This window comes from Balaenoptera acutorostrata, chromosome 21 (genome assembly GCF_949987535.1).
Source record: "Balaenoptera acutorostrata chromosome 21, mBalAcu1.1, whole genome shotgun sequence".
In the NCBI taxonomy this organism is placed as follows: domain Eukaryota; kingdom Metazoa; phylum Chordata; class Mammalia; order Artiodactyla; family Balaenopteridae; genus Balaenoptera; species Balaenoptera acutorostrata.
Genome location: NC_080084.1, coordinates 5,447,917 through 5,471,730, shown reverse-complemented (window position 1 = coordinate 5,471,730; position 23,814 = coordinate 5,447,917). Strand labels below are relative to the sequence as shown.

Genomic DNA, 23,814 nt, shown 5'->3' with positions numbered 1-23,814 from the left:
TCACTACTCTGAAGCTCCAAGTCCAAAATGAAGAATGATGGAGGAACACTGTGTAGGAGAAACTTCCACTAGCTTCCATGTTGCATGTTTTCATATGTGGTTTTTCCCTTTCACACAGCTCTCCAACCATGAGAAAACTAGCTCAGAACAGTCAGAAGTTGTCTGAGTTCATCTTCTCTCCATTGCCCTGCATCTCTTTGCGAGAGAGTGAACTAATAAGTCAGGAGTTAGGACCCAGAGATATTTCTCAGACTTACACGATCTGACAGCCGACTAGAAATCAATGAGGTGTACTTTCAGCGACATCGCGCTGATGTGAGCTGGTTCGACCCCATTTTACCCTCTCCAGGTGTCCCCTTTCCCCGGGTTCCGCACTGAACTTTGAAGCACTGCATTTTCTTGTCCTTTCCGATGGAAATACCCTGTTGTGAAAAAGGAAGGAATTATCTTTCTCAAGCTGACGTCACGATGCTGGCAGACTTCATCCCGGTGCTCAGTGCCCTTAGTGTCACCAGCTCAGGTAAGCTCAAGCTAAAACAAATGAAGATTTGATCATCGTTAGTGCTGATAATGTTAGAATTACAAAATGTAATGCGTAGGTATCTTTAGGATAACCTTTAAAATGTGGCTCCGATGAGTAAGTCTATGAAATCTGTATATTGCTAAAGAAATCATATCTATGAATTCCATAATGTTTACGCTTTTGTCATTTATTGTGTTATTCCTTTTGAATCGTTATCAGCTTGGTACGAAGATATAAAAGCAGGGAAAATCTTACCAAATGCACTGAATGGTGCTCAGAGAATTGTTAAAATATTTAGCACAGGAATTGACTATATCAACATTTTAATATCCTATCTATGAACAATCACTATATCTGTGTGCAGATAATTATCCAAAATATCATGTAGACATAGAAATATTTTCATAAATTTGTGTATGTAGGTATATTCAGTATGTACGTACATCAGAATTAAATGAAATATATATCAGACGTCTATAAACCTGTGTGAGTTTTCTGTGACTATTATCCACCAGAAAATAGAGGAATTCCTAATAAAGGATGAGGGCAAATAAAAGGAGAGAGAGAGAGTGAAAAGGAAAGAGGGAGAACATAACTGAAAAGTTTAGGGGAAAATGGTCATTGTCTCCTGCCAGTTTTCTGGGTTTTGGAATCATTTCACTTTTCCTGTAGCTTAAGAACAGAAAGCTCTTCCATGACACCAGAAACCATACAGAGCTAGGAGCCAGATGGTGAGAAAACAGTGTTCTTCCTTTAGCAATTTGTATTTATTTGTCACTAGTATTTTTGCCACATCTGATTATTGTAATTTTCAGGTAGAGAACCAGAGGCCCTGAGATAGATTTGCCCAAGTCCTGAAATAAATCCTGGAATTAAAAGTCATAAGGCTGTGAGGCACACACACCTGAACGTCATTGTATCTTCAAAAATGTAGCCTTTGCTACGTACCTGGGGCTCAGAAACACACAGTCATTTCTAAGTGCAGAGACTGGCAAACCCACGTTCAAATATCACTAAATTTGGTCTCTGCAAAGTCTTAAGTGCAACTTGCCAATCATAAAAATAATAATCAACTTCTGTGTGTTTTAGCATGCAATTAATCATGAAAATAGTAATCAGTTTCTGTACAATTAATGTCTGGTGTTTTTCTGCCTTAATTACGAGAGCATCCTATTTCCTATGAAAGAATTGATTCCTACCATTCTGCCCACAGAGAAACCACCCTCTGGTTCACCTGTGCCCCCTCCTCTGTGTGTTGTAAGTTACACAGAAAGTTGGAATCGGAGGAGGGCCTGGTCCCCGTCTTCCTGTGTGGGCTGCAAGAGTTTGGGAATGTAGACTGAGCTGTATACATCCGTCACTGATCTATAACAAATCCATGTAGTAACCGGCAGTAACTCTGGAATTTGTGAGTAGTTCTAGATCCACTGGAGTCTATTGCTATTTTTAGATCTGCACCACCTTTCCTTAAGTTCTTTAACTTGACTACTCATTGTAAAGAAAATAGTTTCTTTTTGTTACACAAGACTACCTTTTTCGAATTACAAGGGACAAGCCCTCATCTCTGCATTTCTGGTTTTGGTGGCAGGATCACTGTCATGGCCACGCTTTGTGTCTGCTCCCAGAAATAGGGACTGCGTCTTCTTCATCTTCCCATCACTCTTTCCACCTGATGACGTGTGTTATTCATTCAAAAAAATATTTATTGAAGATCTACCATATTGTAGTAATCGTTCCAGTATGTGGGATGCAAGGAGGAATAAAACAAGGTTGTTTTAAGAAACTCTCATGCTAGCAGGAAGCCATGAAATATTTATTATTTGAGTCCACCCTGAGGACTAGCTCTGCGTGTCGGCAGAAGAGGCTATTTGTGGTATGATTTTTTTTGGACGAGGTGATGATAATGAAAGGCAAACCCCAAATATACCAAAAGGTGTCAGACAAAAAATACGCCTCTCCCAACCATACTTGCTGAGGTTTGAAATTCTTCAATTACTTCTTTACTCTCCTAGCTGAGGATAAACAATGGTATTGTTTTCAATAAAATTGTAAATAATCATGGGAAGTTTCATCCATTAAGTTTTTTGATTGAAGTAGTGTTGCTTTATAATATTATGTAACTTATAGGTGTACAATATAGTGATTCACAATTTTTAAAGGTTATAATCCATTTATAGCTACTATAAAATGTTGGCTATATTCCCCGTGTTGTACAATATATCCTCGTAGCTTATTTTATACCTAATAGTTTGTTCATCTTAATCCCCTACCCCATGATACCCCTCCCCTGTCCCCACTGGTAACCACTAGTTTGTTCTCTATATCTGTGAGTCTGCTTCTTTTTCGTTATATTCACTAGTTTATTGTATTTTTATCATCTATTAAGTTTTATCAATTATTTATACTTTGGTATAAGAGAGTTTGTCAAGGGCTTCCCTGGTGGCGCAGTGGTTGAGAATCTGCCTGCCAATGCAGGGGACACGGGTTCGAGCCCTGGTCTGGGAAGATCCCACATGCCGCGGAGCAACTAAGCCCGTGGGCCACAGTTACTGAGCCTGCGTGTCTGGAGCCTGTGCTCCGCAACAAGAGAGGCCGCGACAGTGAGAGGCCCGCGCACCGCGATGAAGAGTGGCCCCCGCTTGCCGCAACTGGAAAAAGCCCTCGCACAGAAATGAAGACCCAACACAGCCATAAATAAATAAATAAATAAATAAATAATTTAAAAAAAAAAAAAAAAAGAGTTTGTCAAAATTTTGCTGAAAGCAGTCGTTGATATGGGGGTGAGGAGAGAGCAGAGGGTCTGAGCACCTGAAGAAAGGTAAGGACACAGGAGCACGAAGAATAAAGAGACCAGAAACTCAAGTCGTGGGTTCCAAAGAAAAATTTGTCTCAAGCTGTTTCTGGGCGCCCCATCCAGATCTGTCGTGATTCCACTCACTGGGGTCGAGAGAGCCCTAAGGTCCTCCCAGGGAGTGTCTAGTCCCGGGGTAGCTTTGGTCACCGTCACCTGGATGCCTTCTCTGCTGCAGCCAGGTGTGAAGGGCTGTTCTCGAATCAAGGGTGCATCTCAATCTTGAGCTCTCTGTGTACCTTTGGAACAGCAGATGTTGGCATTAAGAGGTCACGTTTGTGGCTGTCTCATGGACGTAAAGAGCCTAGAAGCGCTGGGCGTGTGAGTGGCTGGACCTTCCCCATCACTGCTCCCTATTTTCACTGGGAGAGGCTAAAGGTCTTGCTTGAGCTCACACAGCCTGGAATCAGGACCAGACCTCTTGTCTCTGGGTCTGAGTCCAGGGCCTCTCAACGTTGAATAAATATTCATTGGACTCTCGTTCTAACGAGTGATGAGTTTGGCAGGAGACTCGGTGTCCGGAGCCAAGAGCAGCGCACCCTCCTGCAGCTCTGCCCCAGCCAGGTTCCACGTGGAGGAAAGCACTGGAATCAGGCAGGGTGCTGCATCTCTGTCTGTCCGTCTGTCCACATGTGCTGTCTGGTTCTCCCTCTTCTTGCCCTCTGCCTGCGGGGCTGCTTGTCTTTCCAAGGGAAAGATTTTGACAAAGAAAAATGAGACAAAGATTAAGTAGGGATGGGACTGCCCTGGTGGTCCAGTGGTTAGGATTCTGCGCTCTCACTGCTGAGGGCACTGGTTCAATCCCTCTTTGGAGATCTAAGATCCCCCAAGCAGTGCAGCATGGAAGCAAAAAAGGATTAAAAAATTAAGTAGGGAGAAGAGAAGAATGGGAGAGAAAGATGTTTCAGGAAGAAACGAAAATTCCTTTTTTACCAAAAGACATGGTGAAAAGCATCTCTAACAGGCAGCACACATCCTCTGAAGATGTGCGTTAGACCTAGTGTGTGTTGTGTGTGTGTGTGTGTGTGTGTGTTTTGCGGAGGGGCTGCAGGGGAATGCGGGGAGACCCTTGTCTGGTCTGAAGCAGGGTGGCTCTGCTCTGTGACTGTAAAGCACTGGACGTCCCCCTCCCCAGAGAGCGACCCCAGAGCAGCGCCCGTTCAAGAGTCCCCCCAACGAACCCCGCAGCAAAGCAGCGTGCCAGGTGCCACCTGCAGCAGAGGGAGGTTTCGGGGAGGCGGGGTGGGCGATTACAGAGCACCCTCAGCAGGGCCGAGTGTGTCCCCTTGACAAAACAAGTACTCCCCGGGACCTGGTTGTAGAGCACCATGCTTCCCCGCGATAGACAGCGTGAAGCAACAGTTTGGAGAATACAGTGCTGACAGCACAGCAGCAGAAAGAGCAGCAACAGTCAATATGTGTTCATGGAAGTGAACTGTGGGAGCAGTTTTCATATGGCAGTAAGACCACGGTGGAGGGAACAGTCTTTTGCCTCCTCAGTCCTCAGTGAACTTCATGGGACGGTGGACAGATGGCAGCTTGGGATTCAGAAGGCCAGCCCGCCCCCCCCCATTCGCTGGGTGACCCCTCGCAGGTCCCCTGGGTCTGCACCCGTAAAATGAGGGGCTCGCATCACCATGAAAGTCCCTTCTGACTCTGCTGTCTTCACGTCTTTATCATTTCTCTTTCCTTCCTCTTTAATTAATGCTGAAATTATTTACGAGTACAAATGTCCTCCCGTCCCTCCCCTAGGAAGCTGACTTTGGGGACTGCAAACCCCCATGGCAGAGGTGGGTGGGAGACTCACTCATCTTCCAAGAGCAGTTTCCTGACTTGTCAATGAATCACTGAGATGTATCTTAGAATAGTGGTCTTGTCTAATTAAGCTGAAATAGAAGTCCATTTGCAAAAATTTGGTTTACACACAACTTTTCAGGAATCCACTTTTTTCTTAATGTATTTTTAAAATTTTACTGAAGTATAGTTGATTTACAATGTTGTGTTAATTTCTGCTGCACAGCAAAGTGATTCAGTTATACATGTATATATTCTTTTTCATGTTCTTTTCCACTATGGTTTATCCCAGCATATTGAATATAGTTCCCTGTGCTACACAGTAGGACCTTGTTGTTTATCCATCCTCTATATCATAGTTTGCATCTGCTAATCCCAAACTCCCACTCCACCCCTCCCCTACCCACCCACCTTGGCAACCACAAGTCTGTTCTCTATGTCTGTGAGTCTGTTTCTGTTTTGTAGATATGTTCATTTGTGTCATATTTTAGAAGGAATCCATTTATTTCTTAAGAGACCACTTGTCCTGGAAATCCTGAGAACATCTGTGGTTCCAAATCCTCTGGAGCCGTGAGCTGGTCTCCCATGCACAGAAAGTGCCGTTATAGCCTTTTGTGCATTTATTCATTCATTCGCTCATTCACTTAAAGTCATCTAATGTTTACTGAGGCCTTAGCCTCAAAGAATCAACATGGAAGCCCTTGCCCTTCGTCATAACATTCTATTTTACAAGAAGAACAAACCAGAAACAGTTTTAGGCCTGTCTCTACATCTGCTCCAATAGTGACTTCAGCTTCTATTTTGGGGAAGATACTAGGCAGAAAACATTCAACCTTTGGCCTTTTTCTTTTCTTTTTTGGTAAGGTCTGTTTTGGGCAATGCAGATTTGTACTAGCCAGCTCAGGCCACCATAACAAAATACCACAGACTGGGTGACTTAACAGAAATTTATTTTCTCACAGTTCTGGAGGTTAGAAGTCCATGATCAAGGTGCCAGCAAACTCAGTTTCTGGTGAGGGCTCTCTTCCTGGCTTGTAAACTGCTGCCTGCTGGCTGTGTCCTCACATGGCCTTTCCTCTGTGCTTGCCTGGGGAGAGATCTCTGGTTTCTCTTCCTCTTCTTATGAGGTCTGCAATCCTATCGGACTAGGGCCCCACCCTGATGACCTGATTGAACCTTAATTGCCTCTTTTGAGGCCCTGTCTCCAAATGCAGTCACACTGGGGGTTAGGGCTTCAACGTATGGATTTGAAGGGACACACATCCAGTCCGTAAGAGCCAGTACAGAGCTACGCCTTTGCCTCCTTGACTCAGATGGCAGCTCACCCTCTGACATGGGCAACAGGGTCAAAACAAACACACGGGTCTCTGAGAGCAGATCTGCTCACTTCCCTCTGGACGCTGGTGAAGAGCAGGGTCCAGCTGTCCTCACAGAGGGGGTAGCTTTGGGAGTGGCAGGGGCTGGGGAGGTCAGGTCATAGTCTCAGGAGATCCTTCCCAACATGCAACTCACACTGCCTCCAAACTGACAGTAAAGTTATCCTGCCAGGAAGGAAGGTCCAAGGTGCAGTCTTAGAATCCTTCTCACATGTCCAAAATCATGATAATGCAGGGCCGTCCCAGCTAATAAGCCCATGGGGGTGTGTGTGTATGTGTGTGTGTGTGTGTGTGTGTGTGTGTGTTATGTGTATGGTGTGTGTGTGAGTGTGTGTATGGGGTGTGTGTGTGCTATGTGTATGGGGGGTGTGCGTGTGGTGTGTAGTGTGTGGTGTGGTGTGTGTGGTGTGTGTGGTGTGTGTGTGTATGGGGTGTGTGTGTGCTATGTGTATGGGGGTGTGTGTGTGGTGTGTAGTGTGTGGTGTGTGTGTGGTGTGTTGTGTGTGTATGGTGTGTGTGTGAGTGTGTGTATGGGGTGTGTGTGGCGTGTGTGTGCTGGTTCAGACATCGTGCAGTTGTCCTCCGCCTTCCTGGTGTACCTCCACCATCATGAGACGTTGTCCTCAGTGACTTGCTCTCACGGGCGGAGCTGGGACGCAGGGACTGAGGAAGGTCACGGCGTCCTGGCTGGAGGGGAGCCGCGAGGGGGGGTTGAAGCTGGCGCCGCGGCTCCTGAGTGGAGTTGGCACCTGTACAGGGAAGAAGGCCGAGTAGCTGGCGGGCAGGTACTTGCAGGCCCAGCGCGGAGCCCAGCACACAGCGCTTTCCTCCTTAGGGGAGGGGCTGCCTGCACAGGGAGGGGGGCGGCGGGCGTGGGGGACAGCCGCGGCCCCCCTGCTCCTCCTTCTCCTGCGGGGTCCAGCTCCGGCCCAAACTCTCCAAGGCTACTCGGCAAACACATGCCAACTAACTGCGCTGGTACCAGCTCGGCAGCCACGGCGCCGGCACTGTCCTGAGAGCTGGCATGCTGTAGGGGAGCCAGACGACAAGCAGATGGGCACACAGCACCATCAGGAGCTCCGATGCGGGATACAGTGCCCACATTCAAAGGTACAGGATATGAAGTGCATACGCAGTGTGGGGAGGGATCCTTAGATGGTGTCACCTCAGTGACCTCTTGAGGAGGAGACGTGAGCAAGGCAGGGCGCCGTGAGGAGGTGAGTGTGGGCTCCCTAGGGCAGGAGCTTCCTGGGCAAGTTCTGAAGATTGCAAATGGGCTGAGGCCTGGGGACGAGGGGCAAGGCCAGGGTGGGGGAGGGTGGGCACCCTCTAGGGCCTGGGAGGCCACGGTAAGAACTGGGGGTGTTTTTCTAAGTTTGATGGGAAACCATGGGGAGGGTTTGAGCAGGAAACTGCCATAATCCTCTTCTGCTTTTAAGCAATGGTCTAGCTGCTGGAAAATGGACTATAAAAGGGGCAAGAGTGAAGCAATTAGGAGGCAGCACACGAATCCAAGAGGGAGATGATGGAGTCTGAGATCAGGGTGGTGTCCCGGGAGGAGCTGGGAAGCCATCAGAGCTGCCGCGCTGCTTAGGAAGCTAAGCCCAGGTGCGGGTAGGGAATTCGGGAAGTTCAGCCTCTTCCCTCAGAGGCTTCGGGGAATTTCAATTCCCTATCCTCCCACTGCCCACATTGCCAGGAAGGTTTTAGGGCCTGTACAGAGGGCTGTCCTGGCTGCCACCCGCTGACCTGCTTCTTGATGCCCCTCTGCTGGCTAAGAGTAGTTGACGTATCGAAGTTTGAGAACCGTTAGGCTTTTGGGTCAATAAGCACAGACGTAAGGTTACACCTCTACCACCCCTCAGCATCTTCATCTTCACCAGCTTTCTAGAGCAGAAGAGAAAGGGTGGGGACAGCCACGGCACGCAGCCCCTCGTATCCGCGCCCTGCTCACCCCAGGAGGAGCATTCCGAATTACATTTTGAGTCACGACTCCCCAGTAAAGTGAAGGTCTCATGCACATGTGGAGCATGTGTGTGATTTTGCTTTTCTTCCCACTAAGACTCTCTGGGTTTTCATTGGGTAAACGTGCGGGTGTGTCTTGCATGTGACCTTGCCAGCCACGTGTGTCTCTCAGTGGGAAGAAGAGGTTTTCTATGGGAAAGCGGATGGTGCAGAATGAGTCATTGTAGGATTTCAGAGGGTGCTGGACAGAGGAAGAAAGGGGCCATATTTAAAACAACAAAGAGCTTCCTGGTTTGAAATTGGATAGCACAGCACTGAAAAGAAACAAAACTTACCTCTAGACTACGTTCCTAAACCATTTCTTCAACTTGAGTGTTAAAGCTTGAAATTAGGGTGTTTCTTAGGCTTTTGTACACTTGGGGCGGAAAAGAGTTGTTGTTAGAACCTGGTTCTTGGCCAGGGAAGCTCTCCGTAAGGGAGGACTTCCCCAGGAGGAAGGGAAGGAACCTGTGGGGCATGCGGTAGGTGTTCTGTGAACATGTGCTGAACGTATGGAGAGTGGCCTGGCTCTCCCTTCATTGGTTCATTCATTAAGTAGACATCAAATGAGCTCCTGCTGTGGCCGGACACTGTGCTAGGTGCTGGATGAACATCACCAAACAGCACAGATACTGTGCCTGCCATCGTGGAACCCGAGGGGAGGACAGACAGGGACAGATGCATGACAAATTGATGAGGGATGTGAAGGGTCCAGACCAGGCGCAGTGATGGACAGTGCAAGCAGGCAGAGACCGCCTCCGTCAGGAGGGGGTCACGGGGCAAGACGTGGCTGTGAATGATCCTTCTGGGGTCAAGGTGTCGACCTCTTGATGAGAAAGCCCTGTAAGAAATCAAAGCTCTGGGTAAGGTATAGAGTCTACTTTTAATTATTTTTTTCTTCCAGTTTTATTGGGGTGTAATTGCCATATAGCCCTGTGGAAGTTTAGGAGGCCCAGCATAACGATGTGACTTGCATGCGTCATGAAAGGATGACCACAATAAGTTCAGTGACCGTCCATTGCCTCATCCAGATACAACATTAAAGAAGTAGAATGAGAGTCTACTTTGAGCGGTGCGTTTGGGGAGGGAGCTGGGGTGGGTAAGGAGAATGTTTACAGAGAACCCTTGTAGCCTCAACCCTGCCTCTGCTGAATCAGGCTGTTTAGAAATACACGATGTCCGGCTGGAGAATGTGGACCCAGCCGTCCCGCCTCCCCGGTTAATTCGGGTCCCCTCATGTCTTACAGCGGCCGCAGGATTCAGGTCCATAGCCGAAGAAGAAGATGCGCTGCTCAGACATTTATTCCAAGGTTACCAGAAATGGGTTCGCCCTGTATTACACTCTAATGACACCATAAAAGTATATTTTGGGTTGAAAATATCTCAGCTGGTGGATGTGGTGAGTAATCTTCGGCCCTCAGCTGCAAAGAACATGCATTCCTTCACCCATTCTCGAGGCTAACATTTGATTTTGTTTTCTTTCCCCACGTCTGCCGTTTCAGTTTTAAAAATAAAACCTGCCCCAAGAAGCCAGTGAAGTGACCCGCGGAAAGAATGAGAATGTCATTTTCATTGCAACACTGTTGGCGGGGCGTGGGTGGCGTGGAGGAGGGGCGTTTTCCCCGGGGGAGGTGGGGCGTGTGCCTGCTAGGAGGGCATCGCCCTTGGCGGTCCTGCCGCAGCCACCAAGGTGAGCATCAGGGGGAGGGGCAGGGCTGCAGGGGGGGCTGAGCCGGGGCTGGCAGGGGTGCTTGCGGGGAGCGACAGCAGGTGGTGACAGCACCAGAGTGAGTGCCTGGGTGACCCCATCCCCTCCCGGATCCCCTCAGGGCCCCATACCTTTCCCTGACACGCCACACCCTAACACTCTCCACTAATTTTCCTGTCGGGCTCACATTTCTGCCATGATGTCCCTGGGGAAATCCATGAACTTCAACAACCCCGATTCTGCAGAATCATTCTGCCGTGGTCCCCAAAGTCGCAGAATAATCCTCCGCCATTGCCCAAATCCTCCCCCCCACCACGAGTGCACACATGCGTCCAACCCAGCTGACTCAACGCCCAGGATTCCTTCTAGAAAATCATGCAAAGCCCGTCTCCCATTTAGCTAATACTTCATTCTACTTCACACCCTTACCATGCCTTCGGTTATGCAATTTTATATAAATATCACCACAGTGAACTACTACTTGCTCTAATTATTATTTTTCATTTTAAGCAAAATATGCATAATACTTTAGGGTCTCAATGCCATTTAACTGTTCTTCAGTTGAGAATCCTTTTCACTTTGGACCCCTCAAAGGTAAGACTCAGGAAGTCTCGGACAAAAAAAAAAAAATCCAGTACACAGTTTCACTTAATTTGAATTTAATTTTCATTCTCTTAGGATGAGAAGAATCAGCTGATGACAACAAACGTGTGGCTCAAGCAGGTACCTGTCAGTCCCAGGCCTGTAGCTCCCCCCTAACTGTTCCTGTTCTTTCTACTGGGAAAGGCTCCCGTTGAGAAATAATGATTTCAAAGAGCATATTGAGTTCTTCAGGGAGATATTTGGGAGAGTTTGGGGAAGGGTTTATTCTTTTGTATTCTCTCCTGCACGAGTCAGAGGTCAGTCTGGAAGCTCGTAGGCACACCTTGCCCTGTCTTCTTGCTCCTGGCGTGGGCAGGTAGGAGGGTGACTCTGACACTGGTCCCTGGGCTACGTGGAGAAAGGGGGGAAAGGTTCCAGGGCGCAACTTATCCCCATGTAAGCTACCACAACTGGATAAGAAAATCAGGGATGTTAAAATCTCCCTCCTCCCCCCTGGTCCTCCCTGGGATGACTCTTCCCCTAACGTTGTTCCCTAGAAACAGAAAACAGGGAACGACAGAGGCCACTCACCACCAACTTCAGAACAAGGTGAAGCCCAAGTCAAAATGATGAATCTCCGTTTTCCTGATATGACTAGAAAAGCATGTGAATGGTTTTCAGCTCTTAGCTTGGCCGTAGCCTGTTTCCTGCTCTTTCTGGAGTTGCCAGGAAATAATTACCATTCAAGTTTGCATCTGTCATGTAAAGGAGAAAATATTGGCACTTCCTTGATAGGAGGTGAGAAGGTTGATTTAATTGCTTACTTTTCATTTTTGTTAGCAATTATTTGGTTTTTTACGGGATGTTGCCTCATCTCCCAGAGATTCAAAATCTTCCCAGTGGGGATATGTTAATTATCTCACTTAATTTCAATGTACAAACATAATATTTTTCACTTGTTTATGTTGAAATGAATTAGTTATCTATTCAGGTTTAGTAGACTTGTTCAGGTCTTTCTGCTAACGGTTTGTTTGTAAGGAACAATGGATAAAAGAGACTGTAAGGAGATTCCCTAGACTTCATCTGGTGTCATCAAATTTCTCCCACCCCAAAACTTTGATCAGAGTTGGATAATCATTATAAATTTTACTAGTTTCTAGTTCTCTGATTCTTTTCTTGGTAGGTACGTTAACATGTTATGAAATGGATCTGCATATTATTTTACCTGCAGATAAAAATGTGCAGGAGAAAATAATAAGCTAGGAATGTAAATATAAAAATACAATTTAAATAAATGTACTTTTCGATATACCTATCTCATTCCTCAGAACTTATCCCACTTTTGCACTTTCTAAAGTAGAATTTGGAGGTATTTTGAGTTCATAAAAATCAGTAAGAAGTCCTGTATTTGAGCTTTCAGCGAAGAGAAGAAAAACTTTTCTGTTAAAGTGTAAATAGGCTTGGGAATTTGGCAAAAATAAAACAAACGAACAGACTCTCACTGATTCACACACACCTCCTCCAGCTGCTCCTTGAGGTTAAGCTCTTACACTTAAAACAGTGGTCCAGGACCCTTGACCTTTGAGATAGTAGGGACTTTTCACTTTTCTTGAGATTTTGGAAATAGGGAGTTATTTCAGCCAAAGAGAACAATGTCAGACACGGAGGGAAGAAACCACTGCTCCTTGGTTTCTAGCTGTACTTTAGAAATGACCTCTCGCAACCTATGCCCCAGCATCACAGTGGCCTGGTGAGAGCCTCCGGGGCAAGACAGAACCAACACCTAAAAACCCCCAACACCCAAAACAGAGCAAGAGAAATCTCCAGGGGGAGGTGGGGGCTTGCTAGCTGACACTTAGAAAAGCCAGCTGGGGACTTTGGTTCCCATGTCATAGAAGTAACGAGAGTAACACGGTTTCATTGCATTAATTTGCAATGGGTTGTCATGGCTCTTATCCATTTACATTTCTCAACCTCTCTGAATTAGCAGAGCAGGTATCATTACCCCCGTTACCAGAGACTGAAGAGTCTGCCTCACCTGGCTGGAACCAGCCTTCCCCAGTTAGGGCCTTGTCTGAACATCCAGCTTCGCACAAAATATCAAGACCTGTTTCTAAATTAGAGGAGGATCCAAAGTGGGAGAAACCACCGAGAATATTAGGAAACTATTCCACTCACACAGATTGGATTTGGAGTGGGAATGTCACATTAGGTATTAGCCAATAAGGGCTACGTTGTGGCACAAAAAATGTGGCAACAAAAAAGAAAGGAGAATCTATGGCCTGGGTGGCAGGCAGGGAAGGCTGCCTGGAAGAGGAGGCATTGGAGCTCCACCATAATGTTACTTTTATACTTTTTTTTAAAGCTTTTTAAAACTTAAAAGGTAAAAGAAAGGACAGAAGAAAAGGGATGATACAAAGAAGATAAAATTGATGTTTAAAAAAAACTACCATTAGAGTTTTACACAGATGTCAGTTTCAGAGTAGCCAACAACAATACTGAGATTTATTGAGCACCTGCCAAGTGCCCAGTCACTCTGCCGCTTGTGTCACGGGAATGAATGCATTCAATTCTCACAGCCACCTCCTAGGACAGGCCTGTTATTATTCCCACCTTGCAGATGAGAAGACTGAGGATTGGAGGACTGGAGTGACTTGCCTCGGGTTACACACTATTAGGTGCAGCCTGGCTTGTATAAAGAAACCATGTTCTTCTTCAGACTGGAGGGAGCTGACGGGAGACGTCCGGCCCTCCTCTCAGGACTGTCCCTGTAGAGTCCGGTTCCTAATCCTGGCCTTCTAAGGCTTCGATTCCTCAACCTCTGGGACGTCTCATGGAGTTGGTCTAGAAAGACATGTGGGACAGAATGAGGCTAGGGTTCGCTCCATCTTCCATTCATTCCACAGGGTTTATTGAGAGGCTGCTAAGGGCCAGGCACTCTGCTAGATCCTGGATGTACAGAGCACAAAACAGCCCTGCTTCAAGGAGAGGATCTGGTGTTAGTTGTGTAAAAAATAACTACTGTAATATGATAAACACCATAAAGAAAGTATATACATAAGGAACTGGGTCATTACAATAATGACAATGAAACAGGGAGTAAATCAGGGAAGGCTTCCAAGGGGAGGAGACATTTAAACTGGCTCTTACAGGATCAGTAGAAGTTCTACAAGCCATAAAAGTGGAGAAGTTGTGACCCACCTGAATAGGCTTCCCAATAACTCGACTTCTCAAAGCTCTCACACCAGAGCAAACCTACAGGAAACTCTTTCCAATCACCCCTGTCTACCTCAGTCAAAATAAAGACAAAAATGACCAAACCTTCCTCTTTTGTCATTGCCCTCTCAGACACTGAAAAATGCTCCCTAGTTCATTTCCACAGAGAGAATAGAATTCTACCTACTTGGACCAAAAGCATGTCTCCTGATAGCATATGCAACTGAGATGCTTGGTTTTTTTGTTTGTTTGTTTGTTTGTTTACCCAATTCCTCTGCTGTATCTTCTATTTCCTTCATTCTCATCTGATATATCTAGACATTTCTCTTCTATCCTCTCAACCACAGACCTTTACAAGCACAAATTTAGTGACATCCTGAAAAAGTCCTCTACGTGGAGCTATTTTTATGTTACTGATTTTATTTTGCAAACTCATTTGTCTTCCTCCTTCGTACTTCCAGAGAGTAATCAAGACCATATAAATCATAAATAGATTATTAACTCACTAAAACTCCATGAGAAATACTCACTGCCCTAGCCGCTCAGATTCTGCTTCGTCGTTGTCAAGGGTAGGAAAACCGCACCGTAGGTACCCAAAAGGGGATGGAAGATGAAAATATCCCTTCTTTAATGACAGGAGGGTTGGCCCTTTGCCTAGATGTTATCGTGTGAATAATCACTCTGACGACAGATGTCAAGTATATTCACTCAACTAGCACTTCCTGAGCACCTACTACATTGCCGGGGATGGTGGAGGGCACTGGGCCTGCACCGCTGGAGGCATACTCCAATGAACCAGTAAGATTCACTGTTGCTGAGAGCCGGCTGCTATCCTAGCTCCATGGTGACCCCAGGGGAAGCAAGCTTCCTTAATCTCTGCCCAGGCCAACACCTTAGACTGGTGTTGTTTCTCCAACACCTGATTCCTGTTTTAGATCAACAAAAAGTTCAGAAACATGATGAAGGCCTCATTGGATGAATCCCTGCAGCTGGCTTGCAGCAGAAAACCAAGAAGCTGGTTTATTTCATAACCCAAGGAAAGGACGGCCTTGCCGTGAGGTCTGGGCCATGTCCCCAAAGCCTTCCACAACCTGCAATGGCACTTGTACGTCTAGGAATTTACCTCAGACCTCCCTCACCATCTTATTTTCCTTCCTTTTCTACAGCCTCACTCTGACCTTAGCAGAGGAGACCAATGTCGTCTTCTGATTCCATGGATTCAAGCAGAGTGAGTCAGGAATCCAAAGTCTCGCTGTATAAACTTGAGCAGGTCACTTCACCTCTCTGACCCTCAGTCTCTTCATCTAGCAAATAGAGGCAATGCCTAGCTCACAGTGTCGCTGGGAGGTTGAACGGGATTGTGTGCATGAATGTGACTCCTACATGGTCTGGCACATAGTGGGGACTCAATAAAAGTCATTTCCTGGTGCCACCTTTGTAGGCTTTCTCATCCTTAATGACAAAGCCCATTTCTTGGCCTTGACAACTCATAGATATTATGGGAATATGAGACATATAATATGTCATGTTGCTGTCTTTAAAGTGAATCAACATTAATTCAGTTTTAGGAATTTCACACCTGACTTTGAGATAACTGAAGATACCAAGGGTGTCCCAGAGGTTGCCAATCACCAGCAAGGAATATTTGTTCCTTACTATCTTTTGGTCTTGGGATTAAGAATTACTAATTATTATAATAATATTTTTTCTAATTATTAAGAATAATTAGAAGAATTTATTTATTATAAAAAAGTCATGACTTATAGTTTTAAAAAGTCTTATGATTTAGGTTTAAATGAAATTTGGTAATATCTCGACATTTATGGGTGATATTTCAGGTAATATATGTAAGAAAAGACAGTTTTAAGGGAATATATATGATATGGATTTGAAGTTGCACTTTTCAGAATTAAGAGAGCTAGACTGGGAGTATGTTTCCATTTTTTTTTCTCAGTCAGAGATTAACTTTGGTATTTGGCCCTGGCCTACCCTGCGCTCCCCTGTTTCCTATGATAACAAGCTCTCAAGCCCGGGACTGCTGCAAAGTGAAGCTGATGATTGTACAGGGCTTTGGGAATCTTGGCCAGGACATGCTCCGTGAACACTGGATATTGTTTCTAATCTACTGCTTTAAGAAGGCAGAGACAGGAGATCAATCTCCAAACACCTCCACGGTTTCGGAGAGAGCAGGGAAGTGACCAGAAAGCCTCACAGCTCCTTAGAGAGCAGGACCGGGGATTTGGGCTCTGAATCCTCACCTTGACCCAGCTGACCCCAAGACGAGCAGTGGCCCTGGGGTGTGGGGCTCAGCCAGCATCATGGTGGACCACAACCTGCTGGGAATTCTGTGAGCCGCTCTGATGGGCACGTCGTGGGGGAGAGCATCTCTGATTCCCCAGGTCTAGCATCAGAAGGACCCCAAGATGGTGAGGAATGTCTCCCTTAACCCCGCAGAGGAGCACAGCTAGTAAAGAACAGTGCAGGGGTGGAACTCTAATTCAGGGCTGCCTCTCTCTTTCTCTCTCTCTCTCGGGTACCCCCAAGTAAGCGGCAATGACCTCAAGTCCCACCTGCCCCTTTTCCTTTACTGGTCAAGAACACACCCTGAATCCACTGGAGCTGTCTTTATATCCTCCTCGAGGACTGAGACGTGTCCCTCATTCATCCATCCACTCACGTCTGCTGTTCATCCTGGAACAGCGGCCACGGCTGACCTGCCCTCCACAGCACCCACTGCCCCTTCCTACCCTCTGCTTCAGCTGCGATGTCATCACATCCGAACCTCCTTCCCTGTCCACTCACCGTCCTGCATCTTTACACCCGAACCGCGCCCTTCATGGCAGTGACCACAGGGTGTGGTGATGGTTTGCCGGTTAGTTTACTCGTTCTTGTCTGAGACGGCCCCAGGCTAGGAGGGCAAGGCGGCCCTGAGCAGTGCTGGTATAAGCCTCGCATATTTGTGGAATGAATTAATTCCCCCCAAATTGTGAGCCTCCTGAAGCACCGTCTCTGTGCTGCCTCTGGCCACAGCTGTTCATCTTGCTGTCCGGTGAGCGAGACAAATCTTTCTGACTGAACAGCCTCTCCCTCCGGGGCTTGGCCCGCTTCCCTGAGCACAGTCTGTATGGCCGGTGTGCGTTTGCTGGGACGTGTCCCCAGAATGTGGGCTCCCCACCGTCCTCCTTGGCTGTAGAGCCGGGCTTCGGTAAAGACGGGCAGTGCCTGTAGAAGAGAGAAGACTGAATTCCAGAAGCAGGCAGTTTGATTTCCAGATCTTTAGGTTCCAAGCGGAGGAACTGTGGGTTTGGACTCACTGACTGTGCTCGCTTAACACTGATTTTTAAAGACGGAGCCAGAGTGTAAGAGCCCAGCTCCAGCCAGTCTGCCCGAGTGCACGTCTGTCCCGGGGCTCATCGCCTGTGGGCCTGCAGCTCGCTCCCTGCCCGGGATCTATTTTTATATAGAGAAATATACTTTCCATATATATAAAGAACTAAAAACTCAGTAAGAAGGAAACAGACAACCCATTTTAACAATGTGCAAAAGATTTAACAACCACTTCACCAGATAAAATGTATGCATGGCAAGTAAGCACAGGAAGAAATGCTCAACATCATTTAGTCATTAGGAAAATGCATAGTAAAAACCATAATGAGATACTACTTTACAACTATTATAATATAGTTAAACATTTAAATGTGACAATACCCGGTACTGGAGATGATGCCAAACAGCTGGAATGCTCATGCGTTGCTAGTGGGAATGCAAAATGATTCAGCCTCTCCGGTATGTACCATATTAAGTTAAACGTACACTTACTCTATGACCCAGCCATCCCACTCCTAGGTATTTACCCAAGAGAAAAAAAAGAATGGTTTTCACTCAAAAAACTACAAAATGTTTATAGTGGCTTTATTTATAATCATTAAAAACTGAAAAGAATCCAGATATTTTACCTGGTGAATGGATAGAAAGAATTGTGGTATATTCATACAGTGGAATACTTCTCACTAATATAAAAATGAACAAACTACTAATACAACCTAGAAGAATCCAAAATGTATTCTGATAAGTAAAAGAAGTCAGGATGGAATGGCTACCTATTGTATGATTCTATTATGTGACATTCTGGAAAAGGCAAAATTATAGGATCAGAAAATAGATCAGTGGTTGCCAGGGACTGGGGATATGGGAGGGGTTGATTACAAAGGGGCAGCCCGAGGAAAATTTGGGGGCAACAGAGCTATTCTGGTATCTTGATGGCATTAGTGATTATCCAACTGTTTGCCTGTAGAACTGTAGAATGACTTTTATTGTAAGGAAAATTTTAAAATGTAAAAGTGAAAGCAAACCAAAAATGCTGCTCTGAGTTCCCTTCAGCATTTCTGGGATTCAGGCTTGCTGCCGGTAGTAGAAATCTCCTTAGCAGGAGACAAATAATTCATAGGAAGGAAATTATATTTGCTTTTCAAAATGGGCAGAGGAAGAGGAAGGAAGAGAGAAGCTTGTGAGTACCAAGTAAGCATGGTAAATGCTTTATTAGTTTGGGCTCTTAAACTGTCAGTCTTCATATGCATGGTTTTCCATAAGTAGTCATGCAATTTTATTTAATCCTTTAGAGCGTAGCTTTTTAAAGACCTTTTTAAAGATCTTTTTAAATTTGTTTTTCAAGGATTAAGCCTCACAAATATTGCCTAAGAGAGATGGTGTCTCATCTGGTGTGTATAGTTCCATCCTTTTCCAGGCATCATGCATATTTCAATATTTTACCATCTAGTGAATCATCTATCTGCTGACTCCTGATTTTTTAATGACAAAGTTGGCATCACTGGGCTCCAGGAAGCCTCACACTGGGCATACCAACTTCCTGAAATGTCATTTAATCTTCTCCTATATCATTCCTCAACTGTCCACATGACAGACAGTGGAATAATTAATTTTCAGGTCAGATTTCATAAGATTCTAGATCGTAAATCTTTTTAAGTCCACTTCTGCTGTAACTGGCTCATCCATACATCATCCTTCATAATTCAATCAATTAATGGTCAGTTTTGTTAATCTGGATCCACCAGCCCCTGTAAAACATGCTAAATGATTTCATTCTATTACAAGGAAAAATATGCAAGCATCTGGAGGCTAACAGCATTAGGAATATAATTTAAAACTGGATTTGGTACTCACAAAATAAATTCAGATTAGAACTTAAAAGGAGATTCCTGGAAAATATTTTTTCATTGGGTAAAAGTTATAATGTCCTCAAGAGTAGTCAGCAGATACTGGAAGTTTCCCATTAACATGCTGCATGCATCTTTGTCCAAGACTCTTGATTGATATTCAAAATCATTTGTCTCAATACCATTATCATGAGATTACAATATCACTGGACCAACTCTCCTAGAATAAACTGAGTTAGAGCTATCTTTGCTTTTCTTTTGTTCCTTAGGAGAAAATAGGCTGAAAAAATAGGTCATGAATCAGGGGTGTTTGTTGCTGAGCCTCTAAATTGTGAGGTAGTTACGGCAATTTTGGAAATCCCAGACTGGACAGGTGTGAGAGTCTGGGCACCATCAAAGACCAGGCTGGCTCGAACTGTATCTTGACCTGCCCTGAGTCACGGATAGGGTCATAAGGTCTGAAGTGGATGAATTTCCCTTTTAAAATAAAACACTGGATTAGTAAATTAACATAAACTTGAAGATTCCAAACTCTAATACCTTGAATTTTCAGAACAAAATTACAGTATATTAATTTCACACAGGAATGGACAGACCACAAATTACGCTGGAATCCAGATGAATACGGTGGAATTCATTCAATTAAAGTTCCGTCAGAATCTCTCTGGCTTCCTGACATAGTTCTCTTTGAAAAGTAAGTATCACGGTAGAAAAGTGCACGGGTCGGATTAGGAGGAGAAATAGAAAAGCCTGATTGTGCCAAAATAATTAAGAGAAAGGTACAACTTTAACGAGAAAATTATTCCTTTTGGAAATATTGTTTGACCCTGTGGTAGGAAAGTCATAAAATACAAATAGTACGACAGTGGGGAAAATAAAAAAAACAGTTAATATGTGTTCAACTAACCATCAGGTGAACCGTTTTTCGACAGCGCTGATGGACAGTTCGAAGGCTCGCTCGTGACCAAGGCCATTGTGAAATCCGACGGGACCGTGGTGTGGACGCCTCCCGGCAGTTACAAAAGCTCCTGCACCATGGACGTCACCTTCTTCCCATTCGACCGGCAGAACTGCTCCATGAAGTTCGGATCCTGGACTTACGACGGGACCATGGTTGACCTCGTCCTGATAGACGAGAACGTGGACAGAAAAGACTTCTTCGACAACGGAGAGTGGGAGATCCTCAACGCCAAGGGCACGGCGGGGAGCAGGAGAGACGGCGCGTACCGGTACCCATTCATCACCTACTCCTTCGTGCTGCGCCGCCTGCCCCTGTTCTACACCCTCTTCCTCATCATCCCCTGCCTGGGGCTGTCCTTTCTGACAGTGCTTGTCTTCTACTTGCCTTCTGACGAGGGGGAGAAGCTCTCCTTATCCACCTCCGTCTTGGTTTCCCTGACAGTGTTTCTCCTGGTGATTGAAGAAATCATCCCGTCCTCCTCCAAGGTCATCCCGCTCATTGGCGAGTACCTCCTGTTCATCATGGTCTTCGTCACTCTGTCCATCATCGTCACCGTGTTTGTCATCAACGTCCACCACAGATCTCCCTCCACTTACCACCCCATGGCCCCCTGGGTTAAGCGGCTATTTCTGCAAAAACTCCCTAAATTACTTTGCATGAAGGACCATGTGGATGGCTACTCTTTCCCGGATAAAGAGGAGAGTAAACGGGCAGTGAGAGGTAAAGTCCTCGAAAAAAGGAAACAAAAGCAAATTAGCGATGGAGAAAAATTTCTGGTCGCTTTGCTGGAAAAGGCCGCGGATTCCATCAGATACATTTCCAGCCACGTGAAGAAAGAGCATTTCATCAGTCAGGTGAGGGGACCGCCGCAAGCCAGGACTGAGATTTTAACGTCTGTTTACAGCAAATGCGTCCTTGTTTAAAATGTGACCTTATTAGCTCTCTGCTTGACACACATAAAACTTCAAACAAGCCCTGACACAAAATAGAGACTTCAGTACGGATTTTCAGGGAGAGGTTCACAAAAACAGAATGAGCAAAAGAGGAGCAACTATAGATTAAGCACTATTTCTTATAAGTAGCCTTAATTCTATCTAAAACAATTCAATTCTACATTTTAAGTTGGTTATCCTGGTCTCTGGTCATTTATCTCTCACTTTTAGTGGGATGATGTTTATCTCTATTCAGCATATTTGGAAAAAAGAAAACAGAAAGAATCAATTTTTAAATTTATACAAAAACATGGTGTAACAACAGATATTTTTTTTTTTAAAGGATTTTCTTATTTATTTATTTATTTATTTTTTTTTTTATTTTTGGCTGTGTTGGGTCTTCGGTTCGTGCGAGGGCTTTCTCCAGTTGCGGCAAGCGGGGACCACTCTTCATCGCGGTGCGGGGACCGCTCTTCATCGCGGTGCGCGGGCCTTTCTCTATCGCGGCCCCTCCCGTCACGGGGCACAGGCTCCAGACGCGCAGGCTCAGCAATTGTGGCTCACGGGCCCAGCTGCTCCGTGGCATGTGGGTGGGATCTTCCCAGACCAGGGCTCGAACCCGTGTCTCCTGCATTAGCAGGCAGATTCTCAACCACTGCGCCACCAGGGAAGCCCAACAACAGATATTTAGTTCACAGATTTAAACAGATTTATTTTTTGAAATGTGACGAGGGTGTGGATTTCAGACTCAAAACGGTCCTGCATGCAGATGCTACCCATGTTCCATATGACTTGAGAAAAGCTACTTGACCTGAACTTCAGTTTTCTGAAACCTCCCTTGAAGGGTTACTGTGAGGAATTAGTGACGTCACGTATAAAACATGCACTGTGTGCCCAGCGCACGTGGTCTCATGATAATGTAAGCAGTCAGTAAATGTCAATCCTCATCTTTCTTCTCCCCGTCTTCCCTCCCTCCTCTACATGGTCCATCCCCTGTGGAAGGAAAATATTATTTGACCTATAAATACTCAGCACAAAAACAGGTCTATTGCTTAAAACGAGTTAATACTTACACCAGTTTATAGGGTTCAATTATTTTACTCTAAAATCAGTGAAAATTAGTGCCAAGATCCTGATCTCATAAACAAACTTATGAAAGAATAGGGTTTTTTAGAAATATCCTCTACTTTTCATGTAGACACTGCCTAGTACCTCTCCTCTCTTACAATTTGTCATGTTTTTCATCCACTGAAAAATGTTTTAAACAGCACTAGAAAAAATGCTGCTATAGAAAAAACATTACAGCTATCCTTAAGGGTTTTTTGTTTCTTTCTTTCTTTATATCTTTTAGAAATTCTTTTTTAAATTTTATTTTGATTGAAGTATAGTTGATTCACAGTGTTGTGTTAATTTCTGCTGTACAGCACAGTGACTCAGTTATACATACATATACATTCTTTTTCATATTCTTTTCCATTATGGTTTATCACAGTATATTGAATATAGTTCCTGGTGCCTTTTAGAAATTCTAATACAAAGATTTAAATAGCTTTTTTAAAAATTATAAAAATAACACATCATCAGTATAGGGAATTTGGAAAATACAAAACATTTAAGATGATTCACATCGTTAATAATCCCCCACTTAAGTTTGAAACTTTTAACATTTTCATCTGTCTTCTTCGTGGTTTTCCCCAAGGTTTTATTTCTAAACCTCTATGTGCACAAAATACATTCAAGTTCTGCATCAGCTTCTATGTTCCTTCTAGAACGGCAGGCGTCCTGCTTGGTTTCATCTTTACCAAATCCCCACGTAGTGGAAATGGGACACTTATTTTCCCTTGAAAGATTGCTGGCCCCATCTCTGAGGCTCCCCCCGACCCCCGCCGACCCTGCAGCTCGTCCTGCTCTGACGCTGCCCTCACTGGCCACTGCCCAGTCTCCCCAGCCTCCCTTCCTCCAGAGGGACTTGGTCTCCTCTCTCCCTCACCAGTTCCTGTCATCTCCTCCAGGAGTGTCCGTTGCAGCCCCACCCACCTGGGGAGTGGAGGAAAAGAGGGCCTGAGTCAAGTGACCACAAAAATTCTTAATTTATAAATTTGTGATTTATTTCCTATGCCATATCAGGAAGCATCACAGTAAGAGATGCTGGCTTTTTATTTGGATAAAAATCAGGCTTTTCCCATTTCAATCAGTAACGTTTACAAACGCATCAATGATTCTGTTCTTTCAATTTTACATCCTCAACGGTGATGAAAGTGTTTTCCCATGAACTTGAATTATGGGCTGTTTTCTTGGGCACCGCCAGTGAGGTCCCAGGAAGCCTATATTGCAGGGGATGTGTCAGGTGCGTTTGGAAAACTGCAGGGCTGTAAATCTGAATAGGACTCTTCCTGAAGTCCCTTGAAATGAATTCAGAGCAGCTGCCCAGCATCCTGAATGGGAGGCGTCTTTTTCTCTTTTGCAGGTGGTGCAGGACTGGAAGTTTGCAGCTCAAGTTCTCGACCGGATCTTCCTCTGGCTCTTTCTGATCGCGTCTGTCACCGGCTCAGTTCTGATTTTCACCCCTGCTTTGAAGATGTGGCTACGCAGTTACCATTAGGAACAAGTCTCCAGAGCAATCTAAACACATAAAGACAGAATTACACCCTAGAACTGACATCCAGCCCCCACGTGTATACAGCGTCCAGGCT

The 23,814-nt window shown here is 45.2% G+C and overlaps 1 protein-coding gene across 1 annotated transcript; it reads left to right on the top strand.

The window, feature by feature from the left end:
- Window positions 1-468: 468 nt before the first annotated feature.
- Window positions 469-23,723, top strand: CHRNB3 (cholinergic receptor nicotinic beta 3 subunit). The gene is made up of 6 exons (XM_057537351.1): window positions 469-520; window positions 9,796-9,947; window positions 10,935-10,979; window positions 19,813-19,922; window positions 20,161-21,043; window positions 23,589-23,723. Exons 1-6 carry the CDS (start codon window positions 469-471, stop codon window positions 23,721-23,723), a joined length of 1,377 nt encoding a protein of 458 aa, XP_057393334.1.
- The last annotated feature ends 91 nt before the right edge of the window (window positions 23,724-23,814 follow it).